This window comes from Mixophyes fleayi, chromosome 4 (genome assembly GCF_038048845.1).
Source record: "Mixophyes fleayi isolate aMixFle1 chromosome 4, aMixFle1.hap1, whole genome shotgun sequence".
NCBI lineage: Eukaryota > Metazoa > Chordata > Amphibia > Anura > Limnodynastidae > Mixophyes > Mixophyes fleayi.
The window spans coordinates 230,438,899-230,453,989 of record NC_134405.1 but is presented as its reverse complement, the minus strand read 5'-3'; the positions used below and the strand labels follow the sequence as shown (position 1 = coordinate 230,453,989).

The window sequence follows — 15,091 nt, the reverse complement described above, 5'->3', positions numbered from 1 at the left end:
GTGAGACCCCATCCAACACTAAACACTCTGCAGGTGTTGTCAGACATCTGACGACTCATCCCCATACCATCACAAAACCAATCTGGTCCAGGTGGACCAAGCTAGGGAGAAGGGAACCTAGGCAATTAGCTACAATGTTAGCGTAAATTTAAGATCAGTGTTCAAAATAGTATGGGTGCATATTTTATACATAAAGCAGGATCTTTCCCTGGTTTTGGGATGGTAATAATCTGGGCTTCTAACATCTCTCTAGGAAGAGTTGTATAGGATCAGCGGTAGGGGGTAAGTTCCGCACTGAAAGTAGTTGAACTGGTTGAAAAAGCCACCCGGCCCAGAGGACTTGGAACAAATGTTTAATGACAACTCCAATTCCCACAAAGACCATGGGGCATTAAGATTAGCTAAATCTGATTAATCTAATGTAGGAAGTTTAACAGCGTTTAGGAAAGAATGAAAGGTATCACTACTGGGCTGAATAGTATGAACACCTTGCTCCAAATTATAAAGCTGAAAATAATAAATTGCAAACTAAACAGCTTCAATCTAGATTGTAATTTAGGTTCTTTGCTACACGCTGTTAGACTTCCTACATTAGAGTAACTATGAGTAACTTTCCTATTTCCAATATGAGCATAGAGAACCCTAACATATTAAGAGCCTTATTTATACCTTTACAATCTTCAGGTACATAGAAATTACTATTTTTAATCACAACCACCTTTAGTCTCAATTTTCACATTTATATTTTTTTAAACACCCACCCATTTAAAACTGACTCACTTGGCTCATTGTAGGGGTTGCCGAGAACGGGGTTCTTTTACTAATTATCCTGGTCTGGGCATGCCAGGGGGCCCAGTGCCCGCGGTGTAGAGCAGCGATTTTTTTAGTGTTTTGGCTTTTTTTTTCTTACTGTGTTCCGGTGGTGTGGGGGGTGGAGGGGGGCGCCATTTGCCGGCCACAGAAGGGGGGCGATCAGTAAGGGGGCAGTACCTTTCAGCATGTTCCAATTTTGCACTGAGAGACTGAGTGCTCTGGTTGAGTCTGCAGTAAGCTGTGAGTCACAGTCTTTGGCCATGACTTTTAGGAAGGAGGTAATTTGGCCAGTCATATATCAATATGTGTCTGCACACTTTTGCAATGGTATAATGCAGCAATGCAGGGTTATTTCTGTAGGAGGATGGCCTATTGCTTTTCACCTGCTAGACACGCCCCCCAATGATGTACAGCCACGTCCCCAATGGTTTGGCCACACCCCCTTTGGCAGCACGCTGCCTCTCTGCGGCGGCACATAGTCTACTGTTCTAGCCTACCAGAAGGGGAAACCCCATTAAATTGCTGTACCAGGGCTCAGAATTCTTGGCGGCCCTGCTCACTGTAGTAGTAAAGTGAAACAGTTTGCAAACTTAAGTGAACAGTGAGTTTGAAATACAATCTGGTGAGTTAGAATACAGAAACAGGTACACACATATTGACACTACCGTTAACATCTGATACAATGTTTGGACTAGTATAGTGGTTGCAATCATTTTGTTTTGCGGTAGGCATTCTGGAAACTCAGGTACTTTCCAATCTGTTAACAATTTTCCTTGCTGTTGAAGGAGATAGTTAAACTGCAGGCTGAGGTATGTAGGATGTCTGTATCCTTGAGACCAAAAACGAGCCCCCAGAAGACATTCTGCCTGGACTACTGTGAGTTCTGAAAGAGGGAAATATCTAGAGGGACACAGAAACATCCCACAAGCGGGTTTGAGGTTCCCATAGGTTAATGGGCAGACTAAATAGGCCAAGTGGTTCATATCTGCCATCAAATTCTATGTTTCACTGAAGCAACTTGTTCAGTATTTTTAGTATTCACACTGAGTTAATGACTACAACCAGTGCTTTTTTTTGCAAGAAAAAAAGGTGCCAGAACTCACATCAAGTAGTCAATCACTGTACACACACACCCACACACGTCAGTTGTGTAACGAAACATAACGGTCACCGTCCGCAGTAAGCTCTCAGCACGCGACCACACGACCAATCACAAGCTCAGCAGCGCCACAAGCCGAACAGTACCATCATAACCAGCGCGGACGAAGTACGCATGCATCGGACTCAACACACAAGCAGCCTGCATGCACCGTTTTAATGATTACTTTTAAAACTTGGAAAATCCGTTGAAAAAATGTGCTGGAACTCAGTTCTGTGAGTTCTATGACAAAAAAAAAGCACTGACTACAACAGTTCATAGAGAGTTTACTTTTCATAGTACATCAGATTTTATTATTTTAATATTTACTCATTATTTTTGCCATTATATTTCTAACATTGCCTTTATTCAGGCAAATTTGCACGTAAAGATTTTCACTGTTATAATAAAAGTTTTCAACCAGAAGCTGCCAGACAAATACGCCTTTCATCACCTTAAATATCTCTGATAAAGTCCACCAGGACTTTGGAGACGTAATTCCATGCATATTGACCCATGACGGCTTCTTCGAACCGACACTAGATTTTCTACATGTGAGGAGTAAAGTGGAGGATGAATAATCACCGGCACAAGAGATGGGATAATTTAGGGACAGTGTAAAGGGTAAGATTTCCTTTCTATCATGTTCCTCATAAAACCTAGGATTATTATGTCTCTATCAATGCCAATTACCGACAAAAGAGCTGTAAACATGTTAATATTGCCGGTCATGATCAGTTTTCACTGTGTATTTTTATTGATTTTTTAGATATCTATTTTATTCATAATTAACATAAGCCGTCCACTCATTACTTTATACCTATTGTTGTCATACATGCGTAATATTCCTTTTAGTTAACCCACTATTATTATCTATAGAGATTCTAGCAGCATCAGCTATATTAATCTGTATAACCTTTATATTTTATTTTAAACAAATAGCACACTGTTTATTTTGTTTAGAGGTGGTTGTATATACTCTAATTTAATTATTTTACACATCCACTTACCACTATAATATAATTTGCTATTTTACACAATTATGCTGAACACTGTGCATAGATATTTGATGTTGTATGTTTTGAGACTATAGCAGCATATTCAGTTTTAAACAGGCGGGAGGCACATGGGGATCGATCGCAAGAGGAGCTAGAAGGACAGGGGAGGAGAGGTGAGGAGAACAAGCATGGAGAGAAGGTTAGGTGGATGGCTGGTAGACTTTGAGAAACAGATGAGTTTTAAGTGCCAATTTGAAGGTGCACAAATTAGGGGACAGTCGGATGGAGCATAGGAGGTCATTCCAGTAGAGGGGGGCAGCCCGGGAGAAGTCTTGGATTTTTCAGTGGGTTGAGGTAATCAGAGTGGAGGAGAGGCGACGGTCATTGCCCGATCACAGGGAACGGGAGGGAGTGTGAATAGAGAGGAGGTTGTAGATGTATGGGACAGTGGAGTGGGAGAGGGCCTTGTAGGCGAGTGTGAGCAGTTTGAAAAGGGTTCAGTAGGAGAAGGAAAGCCACTGTAACGCAAGGCAGAGAGAGGTGACAGAAGAAGAGCAGCGGGTAAGGAAGAGAAGTCTCGAAACTGCATTGCGTGTAGACCTATGAGGTAGGAGAGAGGGAGACCACTGAGAAGGTTACAGTAATCAAGTCAGGAAATGATGGGTGCATGGATAATGGTTTTAGTGGCATCCTGAGATAGCAGGGTTGGAAGCGACAGGATTGAAGGCGACGCCCAGGCAGCGGAGTTGGGGAACAGAAGAGATGGTGGTGTTGTTAACAGTGATCAAGATCCTATCTTCTTACCCTGCTGTTCCCCTCTCTTCTCAGCTGGACTCTAACAGTAGTGCTGCCATACCAGTGCTTACAGTCCAACATCAACTGACGCAAAGTTTGCATGCTGGCTTCAAATTGGTCATTTAGATGTCTGCACAGTTTGCCCATCATCTGAAAAGGGGTTAGATACGATTTAACAGCTGTCATTATGCCGTCAACGAGTATATCTACAAAATAAATCCGATTTCCACAATGCCTGTAGAAATAAAAAGCAGACTTACCATAATAATGACAATGTACATGGCCGACATCCTTCTGTTATATACCGATTGATGTAATCATGGCACTGTCTATGTAACTTATAAGACCTACAGTGATATTTCAGGATTTCAAGAAACAATGTCAGCTCCTTGTGTAATATAAAAGTGTTGATGGTGTATGTAATTTTAACCCTAACCTTTAAATTAGGCAATAAATTGGTCCTGTCATTGCCGCTTTCAATCCCGAAATATCACTGTAGATCTGATAAGTGATGTAAATAGACAGTGCTGTGATTTCCATCAATCGGTATATAACAGAAGGATGTCGGGCATGTAGATTTTTATGGTAAGTTTGCTTTTTATTTCTACAGGCATTGTGGAAATCTGATTTATTTTGCAGATATACCCGTTGACGGCATAATGACAGCCGTTAATGTGACTACCACCACCGAAAACAAGTGACATGAGACAAACAGTACTTCTTGGGCAATGTAGGCACTCACCCTGCCCTTACACTTCCCCAATCAACCCCTATCTAGCAATCAAGGTGTCAGCAAAAGGATGAAAAAAAAAAAGACTGTAGCTGCCTGATGCTCACATGCCTCGGACACAGGGTGAGTACAGGGGTGCCCCATGCAATTCGGACCTGCCAGCTGGAAACCAAAATTGAGCCTTTGGATGATATAGCGTTGTAGTAACTATTAATAAACACATACATTATATTTTCTATGCAGACTAACTTGTGCTCATGTAATCTGAACATTTGTAGAAAAATAAAGTGAAAGTAAATCATGTTTATAATAGTGTATATTTTCCTTTTAACAATTAGCCATACACGTGTCTGCTTATGTTTCCATCAATTAACAGGTGGCCAACGTCCTACCTACATTTCCCGAGTAACTGTATACTGGCCAAAAATGAGCACACATTCCACATTAATTGTGTTCAGAACACAGACAGAAACTTGATCATTGACATTAAATTAACAGCCACTAGGGCTAAAACAACATTCCTCCAGGCCAGTCATACTGCAGACCAATTTCATTCTATAACGGCATGTTCATGTTATTGTGAACAGCACCTTGGACATATGCTGGTTTGTTTGTGTTTGTTTCTGGACTGTGTAGAGTTATACTTAGACCTACACTTCCTCAGGATTTCCACACTATACTGGAGTGTGTTTAGTCAACCCAATGACTCATGGGCAACTTATAGCATGAAGTTCAATTAAGGGATCAAATTACCTGGTAAACTTGGAGAGAAGCAGAAGGGTTAAAAATCCACTGCAGCCCTAAGAACCTGAAGTAATCATCAAGGATATAATTACATTATTGGCTTATTTTGGCAACAACTTGTATAGTTTTTCCTCTGAGAATCAGATTCCAATTTAGTTTTCGTTTGACAATAAAACATAACACTTTTCAACTGCTTTCCTAATTGTGTGATCTTGTGGAATGTTAACAATCAGACAAATGTGAAATGGCCTTAAAATTATATCATCATATCTCCCTATGTGACCCATAATACCTGGGACATAATGATCTCCTCCTGCTTATGTTTAAATTGAATTTATCTTCTTTCCCAATGGAAATGATGTTCATCTCTCCTTGCCTATGCAACGGAGACAATTTGAGGGCTGATATACTTATGCAGCTTAACAATTGTCTAGGAGACATGCTGCAGTGAGGTCACAAGTTCCTAGTGAATTGCTAGGGTAATGGCACACAAGCAATTAAGGTTACAACTTTTATGGCCAAAGCACAGGTACATAGTTCTGAATGGCTACCTAGAACTAGCATTTATACACTCTACAATCGCTAGCTTAGAGTCTCTATTCAGAGTATTGGCTGTATTTTGATAGCTGATATGACATTATCCTTAGACATCATATTGTTTCAGTCTCCAAAGTGTCTGCCTCCACCCGGGATATGAGACAGATAAGGTACACGTCGAGTCACGCCCACCCCCCCCCCCTCCCCCCCCGGCAGGCTCTCGGAAGCCAACTTCAGCAAGTTGGCAAGTATGGTGTATTTATATGTAGGTAAAATGCTCACTTGTTAACAGGAGAGCACAACACACTAATAAGACACAAACAAACACATATATATATATATATATATATGTGTAAATTGTATGTTGTACCTGTGGCCACCACAAGGATCTGTGATATCAACAATCAGCTTCAAGAATAGTTAAGTGCATCATCGTCATTTATTTATTTATATAGCGCCACTAATTCCGCAGCGCTGTACAGAGAACTCACTCACATCAGTCCCTGCCCCATTGGGGATTACAGTCTAAATTCCTTAACATACACACACACACACACACACACACAGACAGAAACACAGACTAGGGACAATTTGTAACAGCCAATTAACCTACTAGTATATTTTTAGATTGTGGGAGGAAACTGGAGCACCCGGAGGAAACCAATGTAGTAAAAGCATACTATATACACTCACAGTACACTAAATATTACACAGCTTGTTCATGGGAACGAGCTTTAACATGGAACTAGTTTCTAAATGTAACAACATGTATAAATACTAAATATAATAAGACATTTTGAAACCAGAAATGTAACATATTCTAGGTACTGTAACAATAAATAAATACTTTCTGGAAGTTTTATTATCATATTTTGCTTATTTACCGTGATAATATTTCTCAAATAACACCAAACTAATCTGGGCGCTTAGAATAACATGATATCGAAGCCATTTTTCTCTCCATACAGTTCTCTCCTTAGATCTGAAAGCTCAGAGAAGATCAGAGAAAAGTGCACACTCTCTGCCTGTGCTATGCTTCATAGCTGCTGCCTGTCTGAACCTGATCTCTACATGAAAGAAAAGACAATTACTGAAATGTATAAAAGCCTCCATTATGCCTACAGGAATGTTTTCCTGCTGTGTTGGACACAAAGAGTTATACATAATCAGGTTTAAAAAAAAAAAAAAAGGGAGTGGTCCCAGCTGCAAGTATGACTAAACTCTCAGAGAGTGGCACAGATGTGGGATAAATTGTCTTGAAGACGTTTAGCCATTCCTTTCCTCTTCCAGGAAAGAGCTAAGAGGAAGAAGGAGGGTGGAGAGATCCATGAGGCAAGCAAGGAAATGGAGGACTTTTTGAGGACAAAAACGCAGAACAAACGGTGACTTACGGATGCAGGATATCAAATCGTTAAATCTTTCCTTGGGAAACAGTGGGTTTTCTAAGCCACGGAAATACAGCTTCAGGACGCCAGCTACAGAGTTAATGTCGTGATTGTTTTGGTCATCTGTCAAAGGATCCTCACCTATAAAATGTACACAATGAGCAAATTACCAAGGGAACATTGCAGTTCTAAAAAATAGCACTGTACTTCAAAGTCTCTTCATGCATAATTATACGTTATTATGGTACTCTACCCGTAGAAATAGCAACAATAAAAATACTCCATTTTATACAGCAAACATAAAATTAAAGCTAACAATAGCTCCATAAGAATGCAAATTAAATGGCAAAGATGAGGCAAGAAAGACCTCCATGATGGTAACTCGAGCTTTCATGACCACATGGGCAGGTCTGAGTTGAAAAACGCAACATAGCAAACCACATGTAAAACACTGGGCCCAGGAGTTGTGCCATGTTATAGCTTACATAGTTATTTCAACATGATTGCTGCTTGAGAAATGACAAGCATATTCATTATCTAAATATAGTTACACAAATAATTCTAAGAGAAATTGCTAGTCGACCCGGTAAATGTCACTCACAGTATTCAACTGGAATGTCTAACAAGAATCATTATTTTTCACTGTGCAGCCAAACATAAGTAATTTGTAGCCACGCATCATGTCTTCTAGGCAATTGTGTATGACTCAAACAATCATTACACATAGCTTCTGACAAGCCCACTCCCTATGACATTATTATCGCCTGACTCTAAATTCTACAACAAGGCTCATCAATGTAGTGTGTATTGTAACATCTACAAATGTTATATTAACAAATCTACAATAAGTGCTATATGTAATCATAGATCTGGAAGGTGCTACACCGTGTTCTATAGGCAGGGAACGGTCGTTCTAAAGCAGCCATGAGCCCCCCAGGTGCCCCATAGCTGTTAATGCTTGGAAAAGACTTGTAAATGCTGCGTGCTGGCAAGTTTCAGCCCAGATAAAAAATTATTTTAGGACTGGCCAGAAGGGGAAGACTCTGGGGTGAGTTGGTCATATACTGCAATATGTGGAACTATCATTCTCTGTTTTTAATATAGAAAAATAGTTAGAAGAACATTAATTGTGTATTTGGTGACTGCAGGATACATAGATAGATACAGATACAGATACATACACACAGTCATTATCACTGATTATAAGCGTTTCATCTAAATAGGAAACCAGTAGTTCAGGTTCACTGTAAATGTAAAGTTACTCCACTTAATTCCAAAAGAATTCAAGTATTCCACTTGCATCGGCCACTAGGGGCACTGTTCACTGTTGCCCCATTAGAATAAACAATGTGGCAGTTTGCACTTGTATTAAAATGTATATCCCTTATGTTTTTCTGAACACAAATACACACACTAACTTTAATTTACCAGCATTTTTTTTGGACAGTGGGAGGGAATCGTAAACACATGAAGAATATACAAACTCTACACAGGTAAAGCCCTGGTCAGAATGGAATCTGAGGTCCCAGCTAACCACTATGCTACCTCACAATCCAACAATAACAATCATTATGTAAAGTTATAACATGACTCTCTAAATCTCCAGCTCTCTTTATGTTCCTGTACAGCATATCACTGAAACTAGGAAAAAGCAACTATATATAATCTACATCTCAAATAATTCATGATAATATTTAGGACCTGACAATTTCAAAACATTTATTGTCGAACATATAACTTTAAATTAAAGTAAGGACGCTTAACAGCCTTCAGATATTATAGTTGAAATGATGGTAACTGTTTAAAAAAGGAAGAGAAAAATCAATGTCTTACCTCTTTCAAATGCATTTTTAATATCATTGACCTCTACCTGGGAACCAGAAACTCGAAATATACCTTGATGTTGAAGCCCTAAGGAAAAAGCAGAGCAGAAACATATTACTAAACAGAATGCCCTGCATATTTCAACCAATACATTCATTTCAAGCAAATCACGGCCAGTTATGTATCCCACTGACTCAGGAAACGAGCAGAAAGATTTCTTACCGTATAAGTTAATGAATCTGATACAGCTCTCCACAATCAGAGGAATTATTTGTCCCGATTCCTATAGCAATACAGTAGAAAAGTTCATATATGTCTTTATAGAAGGATGAACAATATCTTTTCCCGACCACACTATAACGGACAATTGATCCATTAATGACTATGTACTCCATATACACAAAGTATCATGTGGGTTGCGAGCTTAAATTTTTAATTCAATGGTATGGTCGCCAGCATGGAGACAAAATTGCATAACATGTAACATGCGCAACATAATAATGTAGTTTAATATTTCTTGTCCAATGCTTTAGGGCTTTTACCCACTGTGGTCTAAATGCATGCTTTTATTAGTTTCTTAAAATCATGTAAACTGTTATGAAAATGGTCCCCACCAGCATTTGCGGCTGGGAACATTTGCACTGTGGTGGCGCTTTTCAGAAGCTGCATGCCCCATTTACTTTCACCACAAGTAGATGCATTGGGGTCAATGGAGAGTCCCCACCGCAAGAACTTATAACTACATCATATATATTTTCTCCATATTCTTTAATGTTTGTTATTTGCATTACACTGGTATATGTAAAATGCACAGATTATGTTGTGTATAAGACTGAGATCTGGGGGTAAATGTATCAAGCTGAGAGTTTTTCGGCGAGTTTGAAAAGTGGAGATGTTGCCTATAGCAACCAATCAGATTCTAGCTGTCATTTTGTAGAACGTACTAAATAAATGATAACTAGAATCTGATTGGTTTTTCAAACCCGCCGAAAAACTGTCAGCTTGATACATTTACCCCCAGATGACTTGTCCCTTATGTGCATGCATAGGTATCTATGTCTGTTTTTACTAGAGCCTAATAAAGACAGTAGTTGCAATAAAAACCAAAACAATAAATATATTTTTATGTGGCCTTAACTGTTAGTTTGTTGCACATGCTTACAAGCATATAATTAAATTATTTCAATTAATTGAAAACATATTTAATGGAAAATAAGAATAAAAAAAGATCACAGCAACTCATTTTGTTTAGACATGAAATACATGCTTCAGAAATATCTAACAAGGGAATGTTTGCCCAAAGATGAAAAGGATTTGTACAGGAAACAGATTAAGCCATTTACTGTGGATACATACTACTACTATTTGTATCCGTTATTCTACTCTAAGGCAGGGGTACCTAATCTACTTATCCCAACCATTTACCTGTCACTGATATTTCTACACTCAAATATGCTCATACACTAGTGTGGTTTAGCATGGGATCTGATGGATATAAGTGTCCTGGTTCAACAGCAAATCGTTTTCTTTCTTTATTACAAGTAACTAATTTCCTAAACATTAATTATATTTTAATAATATACTTAAAATAATAGACATTAAGGGGGAAATCAATTCCATACTCTGTTATAAAGATCAAAGCGAGGTGCGCCCAATTACCGTTAGTACGGTTAGTACGGTAATTGCTGCGCATTATCACCACTGCTCCGGTAACTTCAACGTTGATTTTTGCATGAAGCTCCCTGAACCGCGAGCAGAAACTCATGTTGAAATTCGCGTACTAACAGTAATAATGCACACATTGAATTCCCCCCTAATAATCAAATGGTGCAATGGTTTCGATGACCAATTTGATTTAGAATTTGATTGGATCATTATCTGTGTGTGTGGATTCTACTTGCAGGAGAACAATCTGATCTGGCTGTGAAAATGATTCAGGAGTTTGAATGATCAGGTTAAAAAATGTTGGTTAGACCACACGTTTGTGTGATTGCAAAATTAGAACTATTGTATTAAATTGAAACGTGTGCGGGATGATCTGATAGTTTACTATCCATTAATCTGCTGAAGGATCAGATTGTTTGCAATTTAGTTATCATTGATATGGATGCATTTAAAATAAATTCACTGATCTGAATGGCCAAATGGACACTAACAAATTGTTGCAAATGTGATTAGCTTTAATTTAGTTCCCATCTTAAAAAGTCCATTGTAGTCTAGTATTCTTGGCTATAACAGAGTTATCTATTCTGAATAGTATAAGTAAACAAGTTACTTAGCAAGAGCTCTCTAGTTATAAGTGATGAGTATTAAATTACTGTTTCAAATATTACCAACTTCCCTTGTTTTTATATAGAATGGTCATGTCTGGAGGCCATAGTCACCGACCCTCCATGTCAGGGAGGTTCATTGTGCTGTAAATAGCAGTCAGATTCTTGGAGGTGGGGGGCAACTCTAAGGCTAGTATTACATGTAGCTAAATAACCCATGCCAGAGGGACTAGGAAGCTATATGTATTACAGTGGGCAGACAGCTAAAATTAACTACTGCACTTGCAATGTAATCTGTGGCCAGAGAACAATCCATCCCTAGTTTTAGCTTCAGTCCCCAGGAAGTGAAGATCTGAGATCCCAGAACTCTTTGCCCTAGGAGGAAAAGATCTTTATTTTTCACCCCTCAGGGCCTCTTTCATAATCATTCTAGTGGAAACTGTAACAAGATTTTAGAATAAATGGTAGCAATATTACCACCGTAAAAAAATTATATACATACTTTTTATTTAGCGTGGAGTGCAAACATTCCCTAGTTCAGAGGTCAACTATAAAGCAAGGTGCGCATACATGTGAGAGAAGACATTGTTAAGCAAGTGGCAGTCGCCAGTAGGACAATACCTGATGTCTTGTGTGCGAATTCCTTCGTCCCCGACTAGAAGCATTAATAGAAATACAGGACAGAAAAAGAGGTGTAGAATAAATGAACGAAGATCCAAGATGGAATTTAGAAACTTTACCAATTTCATAGTATAACATTTCTTGAGAAACAGAGATGATGGAATAACAACCTTGATCAGTGAAGTATACCAACCCAACTAGATGAATGTTCTACACAAAATGATCTTTCCACTCCAGTGAACTCTATTATAGCAAATACTAGTGTCTGCAGGAAGACCAAAAGGATGTTCATGTTTTTACATTACAGATTATTGGTTGGTCTTAAGACTTTATACTTGTATGTCTGTGTATAGGTAATGACTCCAGCCACTAGGGGGATCACCATTTCCCCACCCTCATGCCTCACATGACTTAGTGCATGTCTTTTCATGCAGAAACACAAAGGTTGCAGGTAGTGGGGCACCCAGTTTGCACCTAATTACACAGACTATGCAGAGGAATGGCAGTGATCCTATGGGTGAGAGTGTTGTATATTACTATCAAAGAGAGTCACCCCTACTAAACTACTATTATACATGAATGCTATATAGTCAAACAGTCTGTCGTTTTCAAGGATTAACTGACCGTATGGACAATGAGAATAGGCTCAGCGTGTTACAAAATAAATGACCCAGCATAAATAGTATGTAAACATCTACTTATGAGCTTGATGCATTAGCCGTGGTACTTTTACTGTCGCTTGTCATGAGACTACAAAATGGACAGTTGCAGGTCAATGAAACCAGAGTCATAGCTGGATATTCCCTAAGAATGAATAACAGGAAGTCTTTTGAGGAAATGTTTCCTGCACTAAATATTTCACTGTAGCAGAGTTCACTGCATAAATGTCACTGTTTGTACTACACAAGAAGAATAATGCACATAGTACTGAGGAAGAGGTTACACTTCCATCTCTCTGTAGACTCAGGAAGGATATTGATCAGAAGGGAAAAAACAGCCCACCACAATGTAGAATGTAATGACGGTCCTCAGTTTCAGAGAGGCCATGTCCATTACATAGGAAGCAAGGTGCAAGTTAGCCACCAGCAGTACAAGTGCCAGTACCTGGATGAAGGACTCCAGATCCCCGTTAAACAACTTAGTAATATACTGAGTTAGGGGTCTGGGTTTCCTTTGTTTCTGGGGTTTAGGGGGTACATTTGGAGGCCTGGGAAAGGGAACATGAGCAATAAGTGACAATCTAAATTCTGAAAAATAATTCAGATATTTCACATGATACACAACAGAGGCATCGTAAAAAGCACAGTGTATTGCATGACTTTCTGTCTTGGAAATGTGACATCACTTTGTGTAATGAACACATAGTCATGTCCAAAATACAGAATTGTTAAAAGAAAGGCAGCATGCTTCAATGTACATTAATAATAAATATGCAACATGGTGGACCCATTCCTAAAGTCTCCCCACAATAATGACAGCAACAAAATAAAACAATGGATAACCAAAAGAAAATTAAGCAAAATCCAGATGCTTATTTTTAGTGAACACAACTATGAAACTAATCTAGCAGATACATATCACTGTTAACATTGTGTCCACTGCTTGATAAAATCATAGTTTAGAACAGAAACAAACAACTATGCTTTGTCAGCCAGAAGAATGGCATTTCCTGCAGCACTGCATTTATTATAAATGTCCCTGGTCTATTAGATATTATTCCATTTATGAACTAATGCATATAGACTTGGGCAATAACAAAATAAATCCCCATTATGACAATATTAAGAAATTTATAGCGATAACTATATCAAATCAAAAGAAATATCCAACTAACCTATATTCATTCAAAAGTGAGATTTTTTTTACACAAAAGTGTCAAGAAGTGACCTTCACTGTGATCCTGAAGAAGGTCACTAGCTGGCAGAAACATTGGTACACGCTGCTCAACACTTATTGCAGAATGAGCCTCACTTTTGATTGAAGACTTGTGAGTGTATTTTTTTTAAACATATTTTTATTTCTCCTCCCTGTAGCTCTTCCTCCTCTTCTTTCAGTCCCCCCCCCTCTCCTCTGCAGGACACCCCTTTCCTCTCTGTAATTTATCTTAATGCTGTATTATTATAATACCAGTATATTGTTCATCGATAGATGGACTTAGATATACGATGCTTTAGTTCAAACATACTCTTGGATGGTAGTAGATGTTCTTGGAAGATAGTAGCTCTATTTAGCATTGTCAAGAAACAACAACCCACTTGCACTCCACCATTGCGTTTTAAGAAATAAAAAAATAGGATAATGTACCCCTTTTGTAAAGGATATTAGAAGTCCTCAAAGCTGTAGGCCTAGTGCTATAAAAAGTTCAAGGAACTTGGATAGGACTTCTATAACTCAAAAAAATTGCAGTGAGAGTAAATTAGTCCCTAATACACACATTTCCCTAAGAAATATGACAATTCACCAATTACACAAATAGTTACAAAAATGTATACATATAGTAACATCACTTACATGTTAAACTTACTCTCAAAAGTAATAAAATGGAAACTTTTATGAAAGCTTAAAATAAAATGACTAAATGACTTAAAAAATAAATAAAAAACAATTGTGAAAGTGAACACAAAATTGTTTGCTTTGCTCCAATGTGCCTGGATGGTTCACTTCAAGGTGTACACCTACTCTGAACAGGCACTGTGCAAAGGTATAACCGTCACATCAAAGTCCAGCATACTCCACCCCTTTCAAAACATTTATGAGTTTTGTCACAAGCCGCGGCTTCACTGTGAGCCGCTGCAGCTCGTTGCTTGCAGGTGCCTCGGCCTCGCGTCCTGGCTGTCGCCATGACGACCGGGACGTCACTACCGTTTTACCCCGACCATCACCATGGCAATGGCATGCATGCTCCTTTCACCAAGCGCCGTGTCCTGGCATGAAAGCATAGCCGGATGCATGCGCAACATTAATTATTTAACAGCCTCCTGGGGCTGATTAGTTCAGGGATCAGCCCTGCTTTAGGATTGGACACTAGTTCTATATAAGGCAGGGAGGGTTTAGCCTCCCTGCCGGTTATAGTGTTCTGCGTGCTACACAGAGGTTATTTTTGCTCTGTTCCTGTAAATAATTTGCTACTTGACCTGATTTTCCGTTGTGACCCTCGGCTTTGTTTCCAGACCCTGCTTGCTCTTTGTTTTCCCTTAACTTTGGCTTTGCTATTGGTAATCCCTGCTCGCTGCCAG

At 38.9% G+C, this 15,091-nt stretch overlaps 1 protein-coding gene and 1 pseudogene across 5 annotated transcripts in view; both read right to left on the bottom strand.

Annotated features, from left to right (window-relative positions):
- The window catches only part of LOC142150801 (uncharacterized), a 712,033-nt pseudogene that overhangs the window by 536,743 nt on the left and 160,199 nt on the right, over positions 1-15,091 (bottom strand).
- SRGAP1 (SLIT-ROBO Rho GTPase activating protein 1) overlaps positions 1-15,091 on the bottom strand; it is a 132,900-nt gene that overhangs the window by 23,227 nt on the left and 94,582 nt on the right. For 3 of the 5 annotated variants that reach the window (XM_075209433.1, XM_075209429.1, XM_075209430.1), the window contains exons 12-15: positions 12,960-13,062; positions 9,187-9,247; positions 8,974-9,051; positions 7,147-7,281 (exon numbers count right to left, since the gene is read on the bottom strand). In XM_075209433.1, coding sequence (XP_075065534.1) covers positions 7,147-7,281; positions 8,974-9,051; positions 9,187-9,247; positions 12,960-13,062 — 377 coding nt within the window. Of the gene's footprint in view, positions 1-7,146; positions 7,282-8,973; positions 9,052-9,186; positions 9,248-11,855; positions 11,890-12,959; positions 13,063-15,091 lie in introns of all 5 variants that reach the window. The other 2 variants (XM_075209431.1, XM_075209432.1) reach the window with 1 other exon arrangement.